At 44.0% G+C, this 23822-nt stretch overlaps 1 protein-coding gene across 4 annotated transcripts in view; it reads right to left on the bottom strand.

Moving 5' to 3' along the window:
- Positions 1-5065: 5065 nt before the first annotated feature.
- Positions 5066-23822, bottom strand: part of RAPGEF4 (Rap guanine nucleotide exchange factor 4) — a 294249-nt gene continuing 275492 nt past the window's right edge. For all 4 annotated transcript variants that reach the window (XM_032880467.1, XM_032880470.1, XM_032880468.1 and 1 more), the window contains 5 exons: positions 21292-21342; positions 20185-20272; positions 19711-19775; positions 9322-9376; positions 5066-6345 (listed from right to left, as the gene is read on the bottom strand). In XM_032880467.1, coding sequence (XP_032736358.1) covers positions 6218-6345; positions 9322-9376; positions 19711-19775; positions 20185-20272; positions 21292-21342 — 387 coding nt within the window. In that variant the 3' untranslated portion in view covers positions 5066-6217. The remainder of the gene's footprint in view (positions 6346-9321; positions 9377-19710; positions 19776-20184; positions 20273-21291; positions 21343-23822) is intronic.

Genomic DNA, 23822 nt, shown 5'->3' with positions numbered 1-23822 from the left:
CTCCTCAATGGGGAGACTGAACTATTAGACTCTGTCTCTCTGCCCTGAAATGTCAGAACTCCTCCTGGAACCATCAGCTGTTCTCCATTCCTGCCAGGTCCTGGTCGTTAGCCTGCTAGAGACTCTCACTCTCACCACTTGCCTGCAATTAAATGGACGGAAACCTTATGAGGGCCTTCCCACCCTCTTTTATTCTCAGGTACTGCAAAACATGTCCTGAAGAATTTTATGCCAACTTTTGCTCCAATTATTCTCTTGTGTTGGTCCTCCTCCTGTAGATTTTTCACTCTTCTTGCCAAGGTAGAATCTGAACCCACCCTGCCAGGCTGAGGAGAGGGGACGACTGCAATTCTGACATCTCTCCCATGCCCTGGCCCCAGCCTCTCTCTGTTCCCCAGGTCTGGTGGAGTTCCCATACCGGTGCCCATGAGCTCACAAGTGCCTTGTGCTTACTTCCCTTTATAGCTGGGCCTGGCCGCAATCTTTCCAAATTTAAATTGGCCCAAGAACAAAGATGCTGGCTTCCTGTAGCTTCATCCTTGACTTGCCCTAACTGCTGGACAAGCACGTGCAAAGGAGCCAAAGCAAGGCAGGCACTTTTTCCATTCCCATGCCCTTATTCTCTTGGGGTTAGTAACATTTCCTCCAGTCCTTCAACGTCAGGCCACAGGCAGTGGTCTTCTGACACAGTAACCAACAAGGCAGCAGGGGTGGACCAAGGGCTGGGGCTGAGACTGTCGCATGGGCCATGCTGGCTTAAAGGAGGACCCTGAGGCTGATGGGAGCTTCCTGCTCCAGGCTCGGAGAGCTACATATGGAGCCCTGGGTGCCCTGGCCACTACTCTTCCCAGCAGCCATACCATGCACTGGCAGACTCGGTCTCCAAGGAGAGGATATGGACAAGCATGGGCCATGTCAGATGTAGCCCATAAAATGGTAGAGCAATTACGGAACGCAGTAGGACAACTCCTCGAAAGCTTAGACATGAATCACCATACAATTCATTGTTTCCACTCTAGGTACAGATCCAAAGAATGAAAGCTGGGACTCGAGCAGATACTTGTACACCCCGGTTCACGGCAGCATTACTCCCAAGGCCAAAAGGTGGAAACGAACCAAATGATGGATGAATGGATAAGCAAAATGTGGTATATGCGTGAAAGGCAGTATTTTTCAGCCTTAAGAAGGGAGGAAATTCTGACACATGCTACAACAGGGATAAACCTTGAAAACATAATGCTAAGTGAAGCAAGCCAAACAGAAAAGAACCTCCTTCATGTATAGGAGGTAACCTCTAAATTCAGAGAGAGAGAAAGTGGAATTGTGCATGCTGGGGGAGGGGAAGTGTGGAGTTATTGTGTAAGGGGTAGTTTCAGTATGGACTGAGGAAAAAGTTTTGGAGATCGATACTGGTGAGAGTTGCACAACAATGTGACTGTACTTATAGCGTTGAATTGTACACTCAAAAAGGGTTAAAATGGTAAGATTTATTTATTTATTTATTTATTCCCAAATTAGAAAGTGGTTCAGTGTGGACTGAGTCAGGAGGGGGGATGGTCTGACTCTGTGTGAGTGTCTGGGTTCTCCGCTGCTTTTAATATTTGCCATTAGCCACAATTCCCTCTGCCTTACCTTCAAGCTTGCATAATACAGTTATTAAGGACTTTGGGATGACACCACATGTCCCCGCAATGTGGTAACATGAAGCAATGACCTTGCCCTCCAAGGGCTTACCATGAGGAATGCAACCTCGCCCCCCTTCCAGAACCCCGGTGACTTTCTGCTGCTCTTAGTCAAACATGAGGCTCCTTGTAAAGCCCTGAAGTCTTCACAGCTCTGAGGCTTCTTAGTATCTCCAGCACATTCTGGAGCACGCTCCCCGGCGCCCTCTCGGCTCTGCCACAGTGAGCTTTCTGCCCTTCACACTGCCAAGATTATTCCCTGCTTAGGACACACTCTTCTCTCTCCTGCCTCATTAGCATCTTCATCCTTCGGAGTACTGGTCAACCGTCACTTCCACAGGAAATATTTCCTTACCTCGGATCAGTGCAAATCCCCTTATTACATGTCCGTGAACACCAGATGCTTCCCTGGGAGTGTTTTTATATTATGTTTGATCCTTTGATTAACTTTCTGTCTCCCCTACGAGGTGATAAGCTCCAGGAGAATAGGGACCTTCTAGTTTTTCTCACCATTGAATGCAGAGCTCATAGAGGGCCTGGCACTCAGTAAGTCCCTCAACCACTATTTGCTAATGAACGAGTGAATAGGAAGTTAACTGACAATGTCTAATTAAGTTAAAGGTTCTTTAAGTTAAAAGTTTGCAAGTCAGTTTATAAGTAACCTGACCATCTAACACCATGCTGTTCTCGATGTAGGTGTAGGGCCCAAGGGCAGGTTGTCCAAGGTGGGCAACTTTGGCATGAAGATGATTTTAAGTTAAAAAGCAATCAAACCCCAGCAGATTCAGGGAAAGCTCTTCACCTTCCCCTCAACTGCTCGAAAGAGTTTAGACAGAGGAGCTGCTCTAGGAAGACAGCTATCACAATGCATAACCACGGTATACTGTGAACTGCGTACTGCACACAGGGAGAAACCCAGCAAGACCTGCACAATCAAAGTCCTCTCTTTGTCCCATTGTTTCTGAGTGGCCCAGCAAACACGGGTTTACCAAACATTTACTCTTTTTCATTCTTTTTTCATCCCTTCCCTTTGCAGCCCCCTATTCCCTCTTTCTTGGTTCGAGATGACACATAGACCTCATTTTGCCTGTCTTTAAAATTTCCATGTCTGTGTGGGTGTTCCCCCTAAGTAAGCTATTAAATTTGATTTTCTCCTTTTAATCTGTCTCATATCAATTTGATTCTTAGACCAGCTACAAGGACCGTGAAGGGCAGAGGAATTCTTCCTCCCCAACATAAAACAAATAGAGAAAATGAAGATTATTCCACAGCAAGGAATGTCATACATTGTAGACTGACAGTATAAAGAAAGCCATTCGAGGCAGGAGTTCATTTTTACCACACTGCATGTCCTATGCTGACTTTAAAAAAAATAAAAGCACATTTTAAAACCAGAACACATTTCTTTTAATTTCCTCAAACTGGTGGTCATTGATCTGCATTGATATTTAAGAGGAAATGCCATTGAGTTTAGGAGCAATCTATTTAACCTGCATGGTATTCAAAAATTGCTGGAAAGGCTTAGCTCTTGTACATCGTGCCAGTGACCTTGCTAAGTAGATATGTTAAATGCTCACATGTATAATTTTCTGCAGGCATTTTTGGTAAAAACATCCTTTCTTCTTTTTTCATGTCTTCCAGCAAACCTCATTATCCTTCTTGTGACCCTGTAGGCCTCTCATTTTCTTTTGGCTCATTTGCAAGTTTTAAAATATTAACTGCACCTCCTGCTTCAGGAAAGGTTGCCTGGCTACTACTCTCCATATTTAGAGTGTGAGTTCTTTTACTTTGCCATTGCTACCTTATTCTCATTTGGAAGCCTAAGGGGATATGTATGAATTTTGAATAATGTTGAAACTAAATTAAAAGGTCAAAAGATGTCAGTCACCATGAAATTGGGGGAAAGAGGCTATTAGACATAGGATACCAGCTTTTTTTTTTTTTTTTTTAGGATTTTATTTATTTGACACAGAGAGAGAGAGAGCACAAGCAGGGAGAGCAACAGTTGGAGAGGGAGAAGCAGACTCTCTGCTGAGCAGAGAGCCCGATGTAGGACTCCATCCCAGGACCCTGGGATCATGACCTGAGCCAAAGGCCGATGCTTAACCAACTGGACCACCCAGGTGCACCTAGGATACCAACTTTTAAGTAACAAAGTAAGAGTAAGGAAGGAAGGAAGTAAAGAAGAGTAAACAAGAGCAAGAATGCCCAAGAGACAGGCTATCAGCTTCATTTCTCAACTTTCAAATTATCTAGGAAAGGAAAACTATATAATGGTGAAAATTTGCAGCCAATACTGAGGCCTATCAGATAGTGAAATGCTGAAAAATGATGGCTTCAAAAAAAATTTATTCAGTGACTTTTTAAAAAAAATTCTCTAGTAAATTCCAGGCATTATGCTCCACTAGGTAGGAGGTTAACACTGCATAAAACAACACCCCTGGGGACCTTGAACTATGATATGAATGAATACAGAAAGTCATTTGCCTGCTTTAGCATTTCTCAAAGTGAGCCTCCACTGTGTTAGGAGAGATTGCAGTGGGACTTCTCAGAGCCTTTAATATGTTAATGAATACTGGGAATCGTTTCTAAGAATGGGCTGTGTATTGTGCACGGGCTCGCAAATTCATTTGAAGATACCATCCTGGTTTTGTTTTTTGCTTTGCAGTTGTGTGTCTGTTTTTGGAGGAATAGTTTGTGAGCCTGTGAGACTAGTATAGCCTGGAACACACTCTGGAAAATGCTAACAAGAAAAAATAGAGGCATATTTGGACTTTAAGGAATTTTAGAAATCTCTTCATCAAATATTTACTAAGTGCTTAAATCACTGAGAAATGGTATGAGGCCTCATACCAGGCAGTTCTAAAATCGTGCCTTTCCGTAGTTGCTAATAACCAAAAAGTGGAACAACCCAAGTGTCTATCAACTGACAAGTGGTATATCCAATCATCAAATATTATTCAGCCATAAAAAGAAATGAAGTACTGATACATGCTAGATTAACCCTGAAAATGCTATGCCAAGTGAAAGAAATCAGACAGATAAGGCCACATATTATATAATTCCATTTATACAAAATGTCCACAATAGGCAAATCTACAGAGACAGGAAGCAGATAGTGGTTTCCCAAGACTGGGGGAAGAAGAGAGTGAGGTGGGTTTTCTAATGGATAGGGTTTTTTTTCCTCAGGAATGCGGAGAATGTTCTAGAATTAGTGATGATGGTTGAACAACTTTGTGAATATACTAAAAGCCACTGCATTTTGCACTTTAAAAGGGTGATTTTTTATAGTATCTGAATTTTATTTCAATTAAAAAAGCTGGGACCCCCCCATACCAAAAGGTTACACTTTCCATATTATAAGAATCGAGAATAACACGACCTTTTCTTGTCAACAATTATATTTAATGAAGATACTAGCTGTTATTTACAGAAGATATACATACATACAATTCCTACACATTAAATGTAGCCTAATTGTGAAAAGAGGAAAAAATGTACTCCAAAATTACATACTAAATAAAATAAATAAAAAGTAATCATTTGGCACAATATCTATTATATAGCAAATAAATAACTCTATACCATTGATTGAGTGAACTATTTACAATCTATTTGAAAGTGCAAAACAATTGCTGAAAATTAAGATATTTGTAATAACATTTAAGTCCAGAAAATATGTGTTTTTTTTTTAATCAGTAATAATAATTAGCCAATAGTAAAGGTTTTTAATGCCCAGGAAAATATTTTAATTTTGAAAAATGTTTTGTGCATATTGTGCTCTTTTGAAATGTTCTTTCTTTTTTTTATTTTAACGCTGGCAATTTTTAGAACCTTGGAGTTTCTTAGTGGAATTCTTATGTATGTAATCCTGACTTGTAAGTTTAAAAAAGTTACATTGTAAACATAAATATTATTCTAGATATCATTCAGAAATTACAGACCAGTCCTCCCTAAATTACATAAATAGCCATAATGTTTTATAGTAGTGTGGTGGGGTTTAACTCCTTCAGAGGTAACACTATGAAGATGCTAGAATACAGCTTATGATTTAGATTTACAAGATTCTTCAACACCTTCCAACCCCATGCTCCAAATCAAGGTGTTGAGATTAAAAACTGTGAAAGTGGGCCACCACAGACGTAGTCACGTAAACCCTATTTGTAGCGTATCTCCCCTGCCAATTCTCTGAGAAGAACCATCAGGGACTTGCTATGTCTTTTGACAATGGTATTCCCACCAAGCTCTTCGTGTGGGACTTAATTTGTTTCAGCAAAGAGGATGGCACAATTGGAAATAAAATAGGGTGACCACAAACTGGAGGGTCCTAAGCTAGAGTGTGAACGTTTTATGCAAGTCAAAGAATTTCTTCTCTTGTCAGGACGCTGGTAAGCCGCAGCCCTGAGATGTCTCAGGCTCCGTGTCTGCTTGTTTTGTAGAATTTCCTAGTGACAAGACAGTCAGTAGTAGCGTAAATGGCATTTCTGAAAAACTGTGGACTGGAGGCAAACCATTGTTCTGGGCACTTTAAATGTCTATGGTCGACGAGGCTCTAATCTGTGTGACATCTGTGATAAAGTTCTCTGGTTGTCAATCACATTTAATTGCCGTACATAACTCCGGACATCCTGATGGTTCTTACTAGCTTGTGCTGCATCGGGATCTGTTGAAGGAGAAAAGAGCAAATTGGCATTGCGTAATATATGCATGTAAGATACAGCTCTGTTTCTTCCAATTACTTATTACATTTACTGTGGATTCCAAGGTTCCATTGCAATCTTTCAACATACCATATTCACTGAAATATATGTCCATCTCCTCTCTCTCACCCTTTCCTTCCCTGGAATCACCTATTTGATCATTTTCCTTTGTACTGCATGTTGTAAAAAAAAAAAAAATGGCACCAAATAAAAGTGAGAGCATCACTTGATGGCTATACATCGGTTATACATTAAAATTGCCTCCTCTTCCCATCCCACCTGTATCTCACACTCAGCTCTCTGCCCCCTTTGATACAGGATGAGGGCTGACGGCAAAAAGTCATAGTTTTCATAAGCCCCTAGCAAAAGCGCTGAACACCCTGGTGGAACTGAAACAAGCCAGTGAGATTAGCAAGTCCCACTCTCCTCGTTACTTGAGCCTGGCATACAGCACTCCTGCACCCACGCGTGTGTTTTGAGGCTGCGCATGCGGGCTGAAATCACAAGGTCCGCTAGACCTCCTATTCCCTGATTCGACCTCTTCTGAAATCCCAGTTACTGTTCTATTCTCATCCACTCTCCCTCCCCTGCATGTGAGCTGGGGAGTTCGGAAGTTAACAACTTTCTCTACAACCAGGCTGAAAGAAGCATCAGGGGCCCAGGGCCTTCCGCAGAAAATCTGCATGAAGGAGGAAGGCCAAATCTGACAGTGGGGAACTGGAACCATGGCTCCCTTTGGAAGGGACTCCTCAGCTCCCCCGGGCCGGGGCCACGTGGCCATCAGCACCCCCCGGAGTTGCCCGATCTTCCTACTTTTCTAGAGAAATGAGCGATCTGGAATTCTTTTCCTGGGAAATCTCTTCATTTCATGACGGTGACATTATTTCCAGACAAAAGGGGGGGAAGATGCTCTGGTTGGAGCCAGCACCTGTGCTCCAGGCCCCGGGCCATCTCTGCCCCACAGATGCATCAGCAGCATGGGGCTGTCATCTAGAAGGACACTGGGAGTGACCCTGCTGGAGTCTAGCCTCCCCGCCAGGGTTCTTCCCCTCCTAGCCCACTGCCTTCTGCAGTCCATCTGCTCTGCTTCGATCCACGCATCACTCGCAGAGACAGTTGGAATGCCATCTGCATCAGGGGTGGAGGGTAGGGGTGCAGGTCTGAACACAGAAAAGCAGAGCAAAGTTACAAAGGCCCCTACTCACTCTAAGAAAAAACTCATCAGTATAATTATCACATATAAAAAATACCACAATGTTTAATTCCTCGCTTTTCCCTGGCAGTATACTCTCCATGTACAATATACTGTAATTACATTGTACATATTCCCACAATGTTTACGCATCTATTCCTATAGCTTTATCTATAGACTGTTGACTTCAGCGCCGAGCAGCTGCTGTTTACCAGCAGTTCCTGATAACTTCAACCAATGCAGTGGGCATCTTATGGAGAGCTATGTAATTCCCCACCCCACCCCCACTAACTTCTCTAGGAGATGGAGGAGAATGTAGGATGTACTTCCCAAGAGGCTTATGGAACAAAACATAGTCTACAGCAACTCTTCTGCTCTAAGAGCCCACTGAGAATCTCCTCAAGGCTACAAACCCTCACAGGCACGAAAACTTTGTGTTTAATTTCAGGACCTTTCTGGACCTCCTGAAGGGCCCTGGATTCATGGGTCTCGTTGTAGACTGACATCACCTAGATTTTCTCATATTCACTTGTATAACGGCTTGAAGACCATGTCTTTACACACACCTCTTACACAGGTGAAGAGATGTGAGACACTCTAATTCTAGAATCCACACAGCGATAGTTGCTGATGTACAATACCATTCTCACTTTGGAAGGAAGAGGAAGCATGACCACTTGAATAAGAATTTTAAAGATCTACTTGTTCCCCAAGTTAAGATTATTCTTCCTAGGTTTTTTCCTCCCTTGTACATTAACAAATGAACATTTAGCAGGTCTGGCATCCTGTGTTAGCAAACCCTCACTTTGGGCCAGTCCTGGGCTAGGAAGGGTAAAGATAGCTCAGATTCGTAAGCTGAGAAACTTCTAGTCTCTTAGAACAAGGTTTACTTGATTGGCGGGGGGGTGGGGGGGGGGGGGAGGTAAGCCCCACAGTCACGTCCATCTCAAATTATCGCATTGGCTTAATAAGCCAAATGACTTCAAGTGACTCATACAATGAATTTAGCAAAGAACTTTATAGGGGCGGCCTTCTGACTCCCAGCCCAGCTGGAGGGACCCGAAGCTCCACCCCACCCCAAGTCCCAGCCCAAGAGACGGTAGCCCTGGTCTGGCAGGATGATCTGGTGCTGTGATGCAACTTGATCCCCACCAGTTCAAGATCGCTATTTATTAGTAGTAATAGTTTTATATTAAAGCACTGTATGGTACCAGTTACGGTACCATATGTTCAGATTTAGGAGGAACATCTTAAATTCACCTGGGAATACTAGAAATATAATAATGAATTCCTGCTATGGGGCCTTTTGCAAACAAGTTATACACATGAATGCGTTCTTGCAACACCCCAAGAGACAATAAATAATATCTTTCCTGGTTTATAAACGACAGAGCTGAGTCATCAGAAATTGATGTGAATTTCTCAACATCAAGCAGTGAGTCATAAACAGAGTTGGTTTGAGGCGGGATTTGTTGGCAATGGTGTCTTAGCTGTCTCTAGCCACACCAGAAAAAGCACATTTATTCTCTTTAAGTTCATTCATAAAACAATATTCCTAGGGTTAGTTTCTGGTTTTACGACTAGAAAATCCTTCAACGCAAGGCCCCTATCTCATGGGCATTCATGGTCCAAAGTGTCCCTGACATGATCAGATATCGTCCAGACTTCTAGAATGTCTCCATAGCCTCATTAAAAAGGACTCGATCACCCAGATCAAGATTATGGCGCACAGCAGCATTTAACTTACTGAAGGCTTGGCTCCTGCAGTATCTCACTGTTCTGGCGGTATTTGCAATCATGCGCTAGAAAGAATAAAGAACAAAAGAAGTGAAATGCAGGGAAGGTTAGCGTATAATCCATACAAGAAAACAAGCCATTATCTATCGTGGGAATACCTGGGACCATGAAAAAAAGCCTGTTCTGAGACACTGACTATCTGGAGGCCACTGGCTGATGTAGAACCGGTTTAATGACTTAAAAGAGGGACCTACAGTCACATAAGTAAGGTGCTTCCCACAGGAGGAATCCTCACGGCATAATTCTCGTCCAGCTGTTTGTGCCTCTGACATAAACATCAGCCTGTTCTTTCTGAGATTTACCCCTCAGGCCTAGTTTTCACCATCCCTTCCCAAGGTCATGGTGAACTTTTGTCAGAGAATTTGTAACTATCCGAGATGGGGAAAAGGGCTAGCTTTTCTTCCTCCCAGTAAACAGGACTCTATAATGAGGTATTAGATTCTACTGACTGAATACAATCAGACTATCCTACCTACACATTTTGGTAAACACTGTGCATCACTGACCCTTCTAATCTGCCAGCAGGAAGTGTGTGCTTTTTTTTTTTTTAAAGATTTTATTTATTTATTTGAAAGACAGAGATCACAAGTAGGCAGAGGCAGGCAGAGAGAAAGAGGGGGAAGCAGGCTCCCTGCTGAGCAGAGAGCCCGATGCGATGCGGGGCTTGATCCCAGGGCCCTGAGATCATGACCTGAGGGGCTTGATCCCAGGACCCTGAGATCATGACCTGAGCCGAAGGCAGGGGCTTAACACACTGAGCCACCCAGGTGCCCTGGAAGTATGTGCTTTAATGTTAATCTTCATTATTTGATTTCCTCCCTCCTTCCTTCCTTTTTTTTCCCTTTCTGATTGTCACACTTCCACATGTGCATTTTAGAAAATGCGAAAATGGAGAAAACAAGTAAAGCAAGAGCAAAGTAAAAATCACTTAGGATATCACCTCATTTATATTTTGATACATTTCTTTCTAATGCTTTAAAATAAATATGTAAAAGCATCTTTTTCAGAAAACTGAAGTCATAGTGTACATACATCTTTCTGTTTTGATAGAAATTTTGGCATTGTGACTGTTTTCCATGCCACGTGCATTTTAAAACACTAAAAAATGAGTCGGTATTCGATCTTATGAGCAGATCATAATTTATGTAACCTTTGTTAATTTTGTCATTAAGTGATCCTCTTAGTTTCTAGACGTTTTGGTTGCCATAAAGACTTATAAGCGAATTTTTTTACACTACACTCAAGTTAGTTTAAGACAAAAGGAAAAAGGAGGAAAAAATAGGAAAGGCAGGTACATGAGGAAAAACATCGGTGAGACTCACGCACCATTTCTCAGCTAGGATGTACATTTCTCGCTCAGGATATTTTAACTGTAGCTGGGACCCCCAGGCTCTGTGTATTGTCTCAGGACCCCTTTGCTGTTCAGACTCTAAAGGGGTCCCGCAGAGATGGTGGATTAATTCTAACACTAACAGAAAATTGATAAGGCTCCAGCCAGGAAAAGAGATTTTCTTATCTCTGAGTGGCTATGTAATTCCAGTCTTTGCTTTCGTCTCTCATGGACCCTTGGCTTGCCAAAGTATAGAAAATGACTTTGAGAAAGCTTCTCTAGGGGTAAAAACAAACAAGCAAAACCCCCAGCTTGTTTGGCAGGAAAAGAAATTCACAGAAGAGTGGAAGCTTCCGAAGGACGTTCATGTGAACACTTAGCATTCTAAGTGTTCTGCTGAATCCAACTGCTCTGAGGACTCTGGGAACATTGCGTGCCACGTGTCTGCACTGGATCATTTCTCACACACAAAGAGGCAGTCGGAAAAGTTGGAACTTCATTTTCATAAAGGGCCCTAGAAACCAGCGTGTCTGTTGATCAGCACGAGAAATACATTACAAATACCTCTAAGAAAACGTAACATACAATGTATAATTAGCCTCTGATATATGGAGCACTGAAATAAACAAGAATCATGATAATTTCCCTGCTAATTTACTTTAAGTTGTTTTTTTACTTCTCTCGGCTTTGCATCTGAAGGGCACAAGTATATTCTGTGTAGAATTATTGTAATTCTTCAGATATTGAATGGAGTGTAATTACCGAAAACCCCAGGAAATGCTGCCAGTGTGCCCCTCTGAAGAATAATAAAACAATTAGCAGGGGTCAGAAACCTCTTCCTATACCATTTTGCAGGGAATAATTGTTCTGCTTTTTAGTTTTGAAAGCTAAAACATTTCATTCTGACTTTGGTTTTAGACTACTCTTTACAGCTATACTCTGAGGCTTCATCTTTTTTAGCTCATTATGCGGTTTAAAATGTGAGAACAATTGTTTAAATCAGTAATTTCCAGCTCTGGAGTTCATTCTACCTTTCTAAATCTTTGATTAATTTTAACAATGGTTTTAATTTTGACGTATCCTTTTTAATTGTCCTCAAAGGTAACTTCAGTTTAAGTTTGAAATCCAAATCTGGCTTTTGCGATAAGGCCTGTGGTTTTCTTTTGTGAGGTCTGCATGGTCACGCTGCCCCCCGTAAACCCTGGCAATGGTGCAACAAGCGTGCATGAACCCCGCTGGCATCCCAGGGGACGCACGCCTGCAGAAGGCTTTCGCAAGGCTGGAGAAGGGTTAGCTGGGCACTAACTCCACCCACTTTTGCACCCATGGACACCTGCAGTAAGCTGCTAACCACTGCACCTACAAGCACCCCCCCCAATGAAAAAGGCTTCAGAGGTCCCCTTCTTCAGGTGTCTGCAAGGTGCATAATCTCTTTCAGAGCCTGCCTAGCAACACCAGCTTCCGGCTGTTTGGAGCCATCCACTGAGAGGGACTCATTCCTGCCAGGACAGCCACCTTCATTTTTATACATCTCTTGACTATTAGAAATCTTTTTTATCATTCTTAGTCAAAGCTGGTCTCCCTTTGCTTTTCACCCACTGATCCTAGTTGTGAGCTCTGGAGCCACAACAAACACATTTAGTTCCTCCTGTTCTTTTTGTTTTGTTTTGTTTTGTTTTTTAAAGAAGCAGACTCCCCACTGAGCTGCGAGCCTTATGTGGGACTGCCAGGACCCTGGGATCATGACCTGAGTTCAAGGCAGAAGCTTAACCACCTGAGCCACCAGGCGCCCCATTTAGTTCTTCCTTATTAGGACAGTTCTTCAAACACTTAAAGACAGCCATTGTGGACATCTCCTCACCCCCTGCCCCCAGGTCTATTCTGGTTTGGTCTAAACATTCCCAATTTCTTTTAACAATTTTCAGTTTAACAATTTGACAGTTGTGGGTCTCTTTAGGGCAGCCTCTAGCATCGTGCCCTACATTAAGCAAATCAGAGAGCAGAAGAATGATTATCTTCCTTCCCTGGTCTGGATGAGGCTACACATCTGAGTCCACAATGTAAAAAAGGTCACATTGCTGGCATCTGTCGAACTACTAGCGAATTAAACCTCGAGCCTGTTTCATGAGCTGCTGTCTGGACCCAGCTTCCCTCTCTATTGCCGTGCACTTGCTTTCTTGGACCAAAGTGGAGGATTCTGCATTTATCTAGCTAAGAGTCTTTCAGTCCTTCAGGGACTTAAGCCTTACATGTTGTTTTTGACGGCAGACAGCCACGTATTTGCCCGTGTTCTCAGTTAAGGTTGGCAGAAACGAAGTTTAAAGAGACACAGGCTTTGTTATCCAACGGCCGCAGCAGGGATGAAGCCAAAGATCACACCCTAGTTTTCACGATCGTGCCGGAGCCGGTTGGCCTGCCTGGAGCAGGCCAGGCAGCTTTGCAGTGGGGCCGGGCCAGTGAGAAAATACTCGATTACTCCAAGGCAAAGCTTCTCATCTTTTTTCCCCACCTCAGCAAACCTGAGGTTTATGACACACGCCCTTTAGCAACAGGCTTATGAGAACAGCAGTTTGTAAGCCGGGGGCCAAGCAAGGAGAATTTGCTCCTTTAGAAGGCGCTCTGAGCCAGTGTGGGGGGGAGGGGCAGTGTGAACCCCGCTCTCCACACCGGACCGGACTTCCATGGGCTCGCCTCACCCCCTGCTGGGAATCACCACCTTAGATTCTGCTCTGCCGATGGCCCGCTCAGGCCCTCTCACCAAGAAAGCAGTCCACAGTCAGAACCGTGGAAAAGGTTTTAAATTGCACACAGCCACCGTTTTTCCGGAGACCCGGTCTCGGTCTAGGTCTTCGGGGTTTATTTGCACAAATTAATATGTTCACACAGTTCTTCACCCACGAGGCTGGGAGACAGGCCCAAACGAAGGCTGACGCATCTCCCTCCGGACATGAACTCGCAGAGGGAAGCTCGGGAAGGAAAAGCAGGTGGCAGGTGAAGGACTCTGTACCTACCCTCATGTGTTTATTTCGTTAGCTGAAAACAGAGCAACTCGGAAGGAAGTGTCCTTCTTGGGGGCCAGGCTTACAGGCAAAGAGGCTGTCCGAGGAAGGGGCTGTCTGCGGTCCAGCCTGGCACAGACAAGAGGCCTTGAGGCTATGGTCCCAAGCACAAATTTCCCTCCAGCTCCATAAGTTATTCCCCTTGAGCCCGATGAAAGGTAGGAGGGGCTTCATCTCAGGCTGGGCCCTTGGGACTGGGCCTCCCTGTTTACCTTTCAGGCGGCTTCCAGCCCACAGAAGTGGGCTGGCCAACTTACACCTTTACGCCTGTCCAGATAAGTCGAGAGCCCAGCAGGCCTTTACAGCTGTCTCCAGCTTCTCTGGACACCTCTGTCCAGGCCCTTAGCTCTCCTGTCCCTGAAGAGGAGCAGACTTTCATGACTCTTTTCAAGTTCAGACCAGCAGGCCCTGCAGGCAATGCTATCTTGCCCTGTTACACTTTCTTGACCTCCCTCCCACACACAGACAGCTTCCAGAACAGCCTCCCTCTTCTGAGGCCAGGCTGCCTCTCTGCTCTGAGGCCTTTGAGAAGCCGCTCCTGGACGTCAGGCCTCTTCTAAACGACTACCCTGAGCAGATTTTGTCTTTCCTTCTCTTCCCCTTAGATCTTTGCCAACTGTGTTCTTCCTGTTTCCCACACTGCCTCTTCTTTTCTTATTTCTGCCCCTACTGATTTGACTCTGCCCCCATCTGTGTGTTATCAAATAAAGAATCTCCGTCAGTTGTTCCTTGCAGAGCGTGTGTAAAACCACACCTACATCACCTGGTTATTTTACTCAGATCCTCATATATTTAGGACAGGAGTTTTTTTCCACAAGATCTAGAAATATATATAGTCTCTCACATACAAAGATCGTGCCCACGAGAGAAACTGAGTAGAATTAAGTGCACAGTAAGGACAAGAAGTAGAAGACAAAAAGGTCCAGGAGCTCAGCCAGCCTCGGCAGTGTGCATCACAGAAGAAGAGCCCTGAGCCCCGTCCCCTGGCTACGGATCTTTCTATCCAAGAGGTATGCGACATACAGACATACACATGAAATGTGCATGATGCTCGTGATATATTGTACATCTCCCAGCCCCAGGACCTCGTGGCTCAGGTGCCTGTCCAGGCACATGCAGAGTATTGTGCATCTCTGCATTCAGGAAAGGATGATGAGGGGTGGACACAGCTCCACAGAGAGCAGGGGAGAAGAAGAATGTCTAGGCTGGAACAGAAGGCTAAGGGACTCATCTTGCAGAAACTGTCAATAATGCAAAATGCCTGGGACATTCTGCTTAATCAAATTTTCTAATAAAATAGAAAACACTTCTGGATAAAATCTTTGTTCTACAAAGTCCTTTATTTTTTTAAAAGAATTTAATGTATTATTTGAGAGAGAGAGAGAGAGAGTGAGCAAGAGTGCAAGAGTAGGGGGAAGGAGAAACAGGCTCCCCACTGAGCAGGGAGCCTGATGCAGGACTCAATCCCAGGACCTTGGGATCACGCCCTGAGGTGAAGGCAGATGCTTCACCAGCTGCGCCACCCAGGTGACCCTATATAAAATCCTTTAAAAATACTTCAGAAGAAAACAAATGCTTCAGTGTATTGTCCGATCTCACTAGGTCCAACACTGAAATAGGATGGGGTTATTCTTTTATTCAACAAATACTTCTTGCATGTTTACAATGTGCCAGACACCTTTTTGGGAGCTGGAGAAATATCAGTGAACAAAACAGATAAATACCTGGTCCAGGACACTTACATTCTAGTGGGGAAGACAGACAATGACGAGGCAAGTAAAGGTTGTCTCAGATTATGAAACCAGCTGCCAGGGCAAGGTTATCTGTCTGAGAATGCTGGGTGTGGGAGAGAGAAGAATGTTTGAAGGGTAGTCAGGAAAGACCACTCGGGGGAGGGGACACATGAGCAGAGACCTGAGTGATGAGAGTCAGTCAGACAGGTGAAGACTAGCAGGGAGACAGTTTTAGACAAAGGTAACAGCTAGTGCAAAGGCCCTGAGGCAGGAAAAAAAAAAGAAAGAAGGTTGGTCTTGCCAACTTGGACTGAGTACAGAGGAGATGAAGAGTGAGGTGAGGCTGTATGGTGCTCAGAGTAACAAGTCTGGATTTGATTGTATTATGTTATTGTATTTAACATGGTTTTGTTTTCTTCCTGATATAGCTGTATGAAGTTACCTCTCCTGGCATTTTGCTTTTGGATATCTCTTTTATTACTATTGTGAACTAGTTCTTAGATCTTTTTTTTTTTTTTGCTTTTAATATTTCATGTGTTTATGCTTTTACCTTCTTAACTATATATGATCTCCAAAAGGCCAAGGATTATTTCTTGGATTTCTTTATATTTCCTAGTGAAATCCTTTGCCCGAACAGTCAACACAGATTGCTTTGCTATGAAACATATCTTTTGGAAAATCGCATTTAGCCCAGTTTGTGAGGTCTAGATAAAGAAATAAACTTTCAAGGTCCTCTTGTAGATTTCTATTGTGTGAAAAGTTCTGAGAATTGGATGTATTTGAACATTTCAGTTGTTACTTGGAGATTCTTTTTCCCATAGCTTGATATAAGCCTCGTGCTTTCTCCACAGATCTTGTAATAATATTATTGGTGATAGAAAACATATCGTTGCTAATTATGTAATGCCATAATTAGTGACACAGAAATAAAAGGATTCAAAGCATTTCTCTTTCCTCAATGAATTAGCTTCTGCTAATGTTTCCAGAAGTGTAGAAGCTTTGCCCCATGCTTCTCATTCCAAATAAAATGACTATCTTAAAATAATGTTCATAAATAAATACACCTAAATATGGGTATGTCTGAAATAGAACCAACCTCCTAATACAGTAGCAAGCGTGGCTATCAGCATGCTTTATGCAGCCTGGGATAGTGGCAGCCAGCCAGCATATTATCCTCTAATCCATTGCTAGTCTACCTCCTAAATGTTATAAATATTCATGTATGCCATAGAAAGCTACAAAGGGCTTTATTCAAACATTTTTTTGAATACTCCTTTATGTTTCCCCCAAATGAAAGAATGTCTGCTTTTTTTTTCTTTGCATAAGGATCAGAGTGTGAATTCTCTTTTGTTCGTACTCATAAATCCTGAAAACCAATATGCAACAAATTCTCTAATCCTCATTTCATACCTCAAGGGTAAAAAGGTTCACAATAAAAATCCTTAGGGCTGGCACAGTAGTTCACTGTATCTGTGCAATGCTGCCACCAAGAACAGGCATCTGTGTTCCTGGCTACCCTGGTGACTTCTGCCCCTGGCAGGGTCTCCCTCCAGGGAGACCGCCTCCCAGCCCCATAAAGGCTGCCAGCTCTGCTCACCACCTTGGCCTTGCAATGAATGATTGTGAAATGGCATGGACACCAACCTGAAAAGAGAGATGTCTCCTTCCCCAAGACACATGGGGACAACAGCTGCCACTAGTGGGAGTTATAAGTGGCAGTGGTGGCATTCTGGGGGCAGAGGGTGGGTTTGTTTACGGGGAGGGAAGGTTGGAAAGCTGAAAAGTGCCAGGTTGGTCAAAGCCAGGTTTAAAAAACATAATCAAATCGTTTTGAAATTCCATGTCATTTTCCAGTAACATCAAACTTACAAAAGGCAATTGTAAAATTAAACTTTCTCGTGATGTGACTTACCAAATGAAATAAAGTTTATAGCTGTTAGAGTGGAACACTAACAGTTCTCTTTCAGTATATCCTTTCACCCTTCTCTTTCATAGTAGCAGAACCCCCTAATTTTTAGTGGGTACATGGATACCCCAAATCAGGGCCTCATATTCCAACTTTCCTTTCATGTGACTAAGTAAGTTTCCAGCCAGTCAAAAGTGAACCAAATGGTGAGTGCCACTCTGGGTCACATCCTTACAGGGAAAAGGCGTGTCTTCATCTTCTCCGTCTCCCCTTCCCTCCACCTGACATGGCGTGGTGGTGGTCTGCCATCTTGGACAGTGTGGATGGAGAAATGGCAAGAGAGGAGAAGCCTGGAACCTTGACCCCTTCGTGAGACATCACACTTGCTCAGACATTCACAAGAGAAAGAAACACACTTCACTTGTGTAAGTGTGTTAATTCAGGTTCCTGCTATCACAGCCCAACTGCTAGCCCGGGGGTGGTTAAGTTAAGGTGGAATATCTCTGAGAGACGGGTGTGAGGAGCCCGGTGTGAAGGGTCTCTCCTCATGGCAAGGCGTGTAAGAGCCCACTTTTGTGGACATGGAGAGGAGAAATGGGAGAGGGGAATTCTCAACAGCCATCAGATAAGACTCTTCCTTTGAAGGTTATGGAGGCAATACCAAGATCTAAGAGCCTAGAAGGAACAACTTTCATTCTCCTTGACAGATATTTTTGCTATTCTTGTTTGTCCTGTTCTGCTCACTTTAATGATCAAAAGTTCTAAAGCTCAGTCAGCTCTTTAAGAAACTCTGCCTTCTACGCCTCTGTGCACATGTATATTTTATAGTCAAATAGTTGCCTTAGCTATCCCTTGGTCTGCATTTCTGTATACATGATCTGGAAGGTTCTTTACCTATTCGCTAAATCATTTCTGGAAAACAGATTTTGAGACATCAGGGAAATATGTTTAATTCTCCATACTAATAAGTGAGCAAAGAATATATTTTTACTTTGATCAAAGATTTATTAAACTGACAGTATTAGAGATGCTCATACTCTGCCCTTGGAGGGGGACACTGCTGAGGAAATACTTGCCCTCTAGCACAGGGCGTCTTTGAGGCGTGTGGACTCCTATGCTCTTTCCTAACAAGCTTAAGGCATGGAAATTCAATTCCCTGACAATTTGGACTTCTTCACCAGGCTGCGCTTGCATTAAGCTCATTCCCAAAGCTGGATGGTATGGTCCTTACAGATCACTGCCGGATGTTTCCAGCTCTCCTGGAGCGAGTATACCAGCTGGAATTTCAAGAAACTAGAAGAACCGTTTTCTGAGGAGACTTCTGTAGCACTATATATGGCTTAAAGGAATCTGGACCCATCAACAATCTCCAGACACAGAAAGAGCAGGCAGGACCCCCATCTGCTGTTGGGTAAATGGACCCACAGAGAAGTTAAGAGATCGCTACAAAGGAACGAAGCTGAGAACTGAGCCTCCTGTCTCCCGAACTCTCCAGGCTTGAGCTTTTCCTGCAGAGCCATACTCCCCACTGCAAAGTGTAACCCTGGGCAGATGCTTACCGATGCAGAGATCACACTGTAACACCCCAGCCATCCAGGCCGCAGCCAGAGGATTTAGAAGACAATGGAGCATTCTATGAACATGTACTATGTAGCTAAAGATAGGTTTTGGCATGACCTGCTTTATTGCCTCACAGAAGATAAGAAAATGAACGGCAAGGCAACTCTTGCCAGATGATGGCTTTTTCTGGCTGAGCAGAGATGCAAACTACCGAAGATACATGCCAGTTCCACATCTGTGGTTTTTTTTTTTCCAAAAAGTGGTCTTTGTTATGAAGATTCTCAAGTTCCTTCTCTGAACTTGGGCAAATTTTATTTATTTATACATTTCAATGACTACTCCTTAAGAAGGATCTGCTATGGCGTTGCCTTTTACCTACGGGCTCAGCAGATTAACAACTCAAAGTCATCCTGGGGAAGTCTAGCTCTAGGAATCTTACAACAAAATAACAACATGGAAGTCACTCTGGAACATTCGTACATTTTAGCAACAGGCAGCCCAGGACCAAGCACGCATAGAAGCTAGTGGCTGCTGGGAGCTGCAGCACAAACGCCATTCAGTTTGACAAAAGAGAATCAACAGACTAAAATAGGCAGCCAATTGGAACCAAATCTTTCAAAACTCCTTTATGTGTAACTACCTTTTTAACATGGCAGCGTATATGGAAATTATTTCCTTCATTAGGACAAATGCAGATTTGATTTAAAAAAAAAATAAAACATTGCAGATAAGGTTATAATACTGTACGTACCATTTTTTCAAAGTTTACTAGATTGTCAATGAACGTCTTGTTCCCCTCATGAGTAAATGTCATATCTGCACAAAAATAAAAGTCACATTCTAATCACTAACAGAAATATGTCATACCAAGAAACCACAATAGCACCATTAGATTATGCTGGAAGATTTGCATAACACTGCAGTTGGAAAAAGCTGATAATAGTTCCTTTTATGTTGGGTGTTTAACTTTTGAAAGCACTTTACCTGAGACTAGTAAAATTTCCAAACTAACCCACGGTTTCACTATCAAGTCTTCCCAAATCTTAGATCCCTGCTCCTCCAACAAGCTTCGCAAGCCTTTCCAAAAAGTCAAGGGGGAGAGGAGGTGATGAAGGGGGAAGGATGGGACCAATCTTTGCAAAGAGCTCAGTCTGATCAGGTTCTTGTCCATGTTCTTTCCCACATACCCCTCCCTGGTTTGACCTGTGTGTTCCCTTAGAATTACCTTTAATGAGCAAAGGCATGAAAGGGATGAGAGGGGGCTCCAGCTTAGCTACAGTCAGCCTGTAGGCCCTGTGGTTTCTAGAAGGATCCTTAGGAGAAAAAGAGAGATGCTGGTTAATGACTAATGACACATATGCCAGTCCCTCTACCTCCTAATAACACACCTAGACTTGTTTTGCCCCAAGCAGATAGTTTTCAATGAAGCCCGTAGCTATAAAAGAAACATAGATGTAGTTAAATTGATTTTTGTTTTAAAACAATTTCCCTTCTGACATGAAAATTATTTGCTTTTTGTTTCCATTTTTGCCTGAGAGGGAGATTTGCCTGCAGGGATTGAGGGGAGAGTCACTTTGTGAGCAAACACAACATATGTAAAATAACACCCCCTCCACCAAATTCCCCCTCCAGAAGCATGCCTCCATCCTGGAACACCCCCCACCCCCCACCAAAGCACCGCCTCCTTCCTGGGACCACCCCCCTCCTGAAGCACAGCCTCCTTCCTGGGACCCACCTACTCTCAACAAAGCACGCCTCCTTCCTGGGATACCCCCTCCCCCAACAAGCACGGCCTCCAGCCTAGGACCCCCCCCCAAGAATCGCCTCCCTCCTGGGAATCCCTCTCTGGAATCCCTCCCCCACCCCACCCCCAGCACTGCCTCCTTCCTTCATGGACTTCACTGAGTTCTTTCCCCGCCAGCCCCCTGTGCCCTCCCTGAAACCATCCCATCACTCCTACCAGCTCCCACTCACTCCTTTTCTATCTGTGAACACCTCCCAGCCAATGGGGAACAATAATTTTGGCAAGGCAAGGAAAATGCAGCTTCCAACTCAGAGCCCACCTTTTCTAGGTGGAAAGGATCCTATTATACTGCTTTTCTTAGTTACACAAATTGACCTTATGTGGGACATAAGTCCTCTTTAAACTGACTCCTGCGGGTACCATTCATTAGTCAGACATGCTTGTTTTAGCAGCACTAAAACGGGATCATAAACTTCTTAAAGTCATACAAGGACAGGTAAAATTTCTGAAATGAGAACTTCAATTCACCTAATCAGAAATTGGATTAACGCAGACAGTGAACAGAATCGAGGAGCCACTGTCACTTACCATTAAACTTTCAAACTCCGCATAGAACTTCTTGAACTTGCTTGGCAGTTTCTGTTAATGACACGAAAATGCCACACTCATATGTCAGATTCGATATCTAGATATGTATCATGTGTTACCATTTCTAGGTGTAACGTATTCCTCCGGCTCTTAATCAAACATCTCTAAAAAAGCCTAGGCTGTAATCTGGCTTATCGTTTGGACATCATCTGGAACATAAAGAACTTACCTTTTAACACTCTTAACCTCATTGAAACAAAAGTAATGACAGATGCTTTTTGGTCTTTGTGTTTTTATGATGTTTTCTAATTATTCATACAGAGGACTGCATTCTCAGACCACCAGTGATTTGGGATTACCTCCTCCTACCTTTTAAACTCTTTGATTCCTGTAATTAGGAGTTTAGGCCAGAGAATAGTAGGATTAAAAGTTTTAGAAACTACCCATTCAATCCTCCTCTTCCCTTACAGTGTAAACTACATGAGAACAGAAATTTTCATCAGTTGTGTTTATTGTTATAACCCCAGTGCCTGGATGGGTGTCAGGGATGTAGTCACTACTCCACAAACATTTATTTGAATAGATTAAACCCATGTTTCCTAGATGGAAGAAATTAGGTCTCATAGTTTAAGCGACATGCCCAAAGTCACACAGCAGATGACGGTCAGACTTCGAACCCACATCGCCTGCCTCCTTTCTATGCCTCTCTCACACGTGCTACGCTTTTCCACATGAGCATCTCCTCATGAGACTTCTCTGCCCTGCTGTCATAGGAGCATGGACGGCTCTCCCGCCGTGGTTCCTGCTTCAGCGCCGCTGGCTGTACCCACATAGCCCATCGGCCATTATCAAGCCATCTTTCTGTCTATTGGTTCTCTCTTTGCTTGGGTCCTGGGATCTTCGAGACCTTGAACTATTCTCTTCTGACAGGCCATACCAAGGTAGAGCAGCGCGATGTGTCCTTGCTCCAGAGACCCTGGCATCCCTGACTGAGTCCTAGGGCTTGGAGATTTCCCGCTCAGCTCTGCTTCCCACACGGAAGTCTACTGGCAACAACGGATTGACCAGTGAGGCCTCCGCACTCACAAAAGAGCTCCTCTCCCTTCTTTCTCTCTCGTGTCTGAATGAGTTTGTCCTATTCCCATTCAAGCATCTGTAAAAAATCTTACTTTGTTTCTAGGACTAGTCTCCCACATATCTTCCAAGTCCATTTTCCTAATATCTCTTTTTGAGTTAGGTTTTGGGAGAAGCTGATAGCTCGCTCAGAGGAAATGTCCAACGGGATGAGAGCCAGGATGGGCATCAAGGGATGCAAGGATCTCATTCCACACGTGGTATCCAAATCACCTCTTTAGGTGGTAACTTGTCACGGACATAGACTACTTTAGAAAAATTACAAGTGGATTACGTTTTGGGTTAAATCTGTTGCTCTACCCGTCTTCCTTTACTTAGCTGACTTTTGGGTCAAAGACCAGATGGCATACAGCAATACGAATTTTGTGGGTCTTAACACTACAATCTATGTACACCCTATGCTTCCAGAGCATTGGTTCTCAACTGGGGTCAGTTTTGCACCCCTCACCGACATCCACTGGGGGACATTTGGTGATGTCTGCAGACATTTTTTTTATTGTTGCAACTGGGGTGGAGCAGAGTGAGAGGAGCTACTGACATAGTAGGTGGAGGCTGGGGAGGCCGCCGAGCAGCCTCGGTTACACAGGACAGCCCCACAGTGAGGAATTACCCTGCCCACAGTGTTTGCACTGCCAAGGGCGAGAAATCGCTCCAGGATTTTACTCCCATTTGCTTGATGTCTGATTGGTCTTTCACTCCCATGCTGAACCATTCCCTTTGCCATGCGGTTCACTTTCCCTCCGTTCGGTTCACTGACAGTTTCCCGTGTGTTCCTGGGAAGGTCAGGCTGCATCTCTCACCCTGCTCATGTCCGGGCCCTCCTGCTCTCCACCGGAGCCATATGGGCAGCGCAGGAGGCTCTTGGCAAGTACAGGTAGAGAAACTCAAATCAGAAATCCTTACGGATGAACGTGATTCCTACAGGATGATGTAATTACCTTTCACCTTAAAGAACAGTGACTTAAAAGTGAGCCTGCGTTCATCTTCTCTTTCAGCAACATGCAAGGATGAGAACAGTAGCTCTCAGACCGCTGTGCTCCTTCCCCTTCCCCATGAAAATGAAGGACTGGCCCATTCACTCTCTCCTTCCGCAGCCCACACCCTCCCACCGCCCTGAACAGCCTCTAGTGTTTCTCTTTAGACCAAGACAGGAGACTCAGAGAGTGCCCCCCTCATTCTGTGTCTGGCTGCTGTTTTATGTGCTACCTGCTCTGGGGCTCCCCAGGACCCCTGGAAGGGATCCTCCCCACCAAATCCTATGGACTCTGTGGAGTCATCAGAAGCTGGAAACAGGCTGGGAAGGCAGACTGCCTGCACGGGGACCCTAGGTTTCCAGAGAGTCCAGGAGCTTTGGGCTTCCAGACAGGGGAGCCTGCTGTGTGGCTTCCTCGCCTCAA

Source organism: Lontra canadensis, unplaced genomic scaffold (assembly GCF_010015895.1).
Source record: "Lontra canadensis isolate GAN:19392208 unplaced genomic scaffold, GSC_riverotter_1.0 scaffold69, whole genome shotgun sequence".
NCBI classification, from domain to species: domain Eukaryota; kingdom Metazoa; phylum Chordata; class Mammalia; order Carnivora; family Mustelidae; genus Lontra; species Lontra canadensis.
This window is presented reverse-complemented; position numbering and strand designations above follow the sequence as displayed.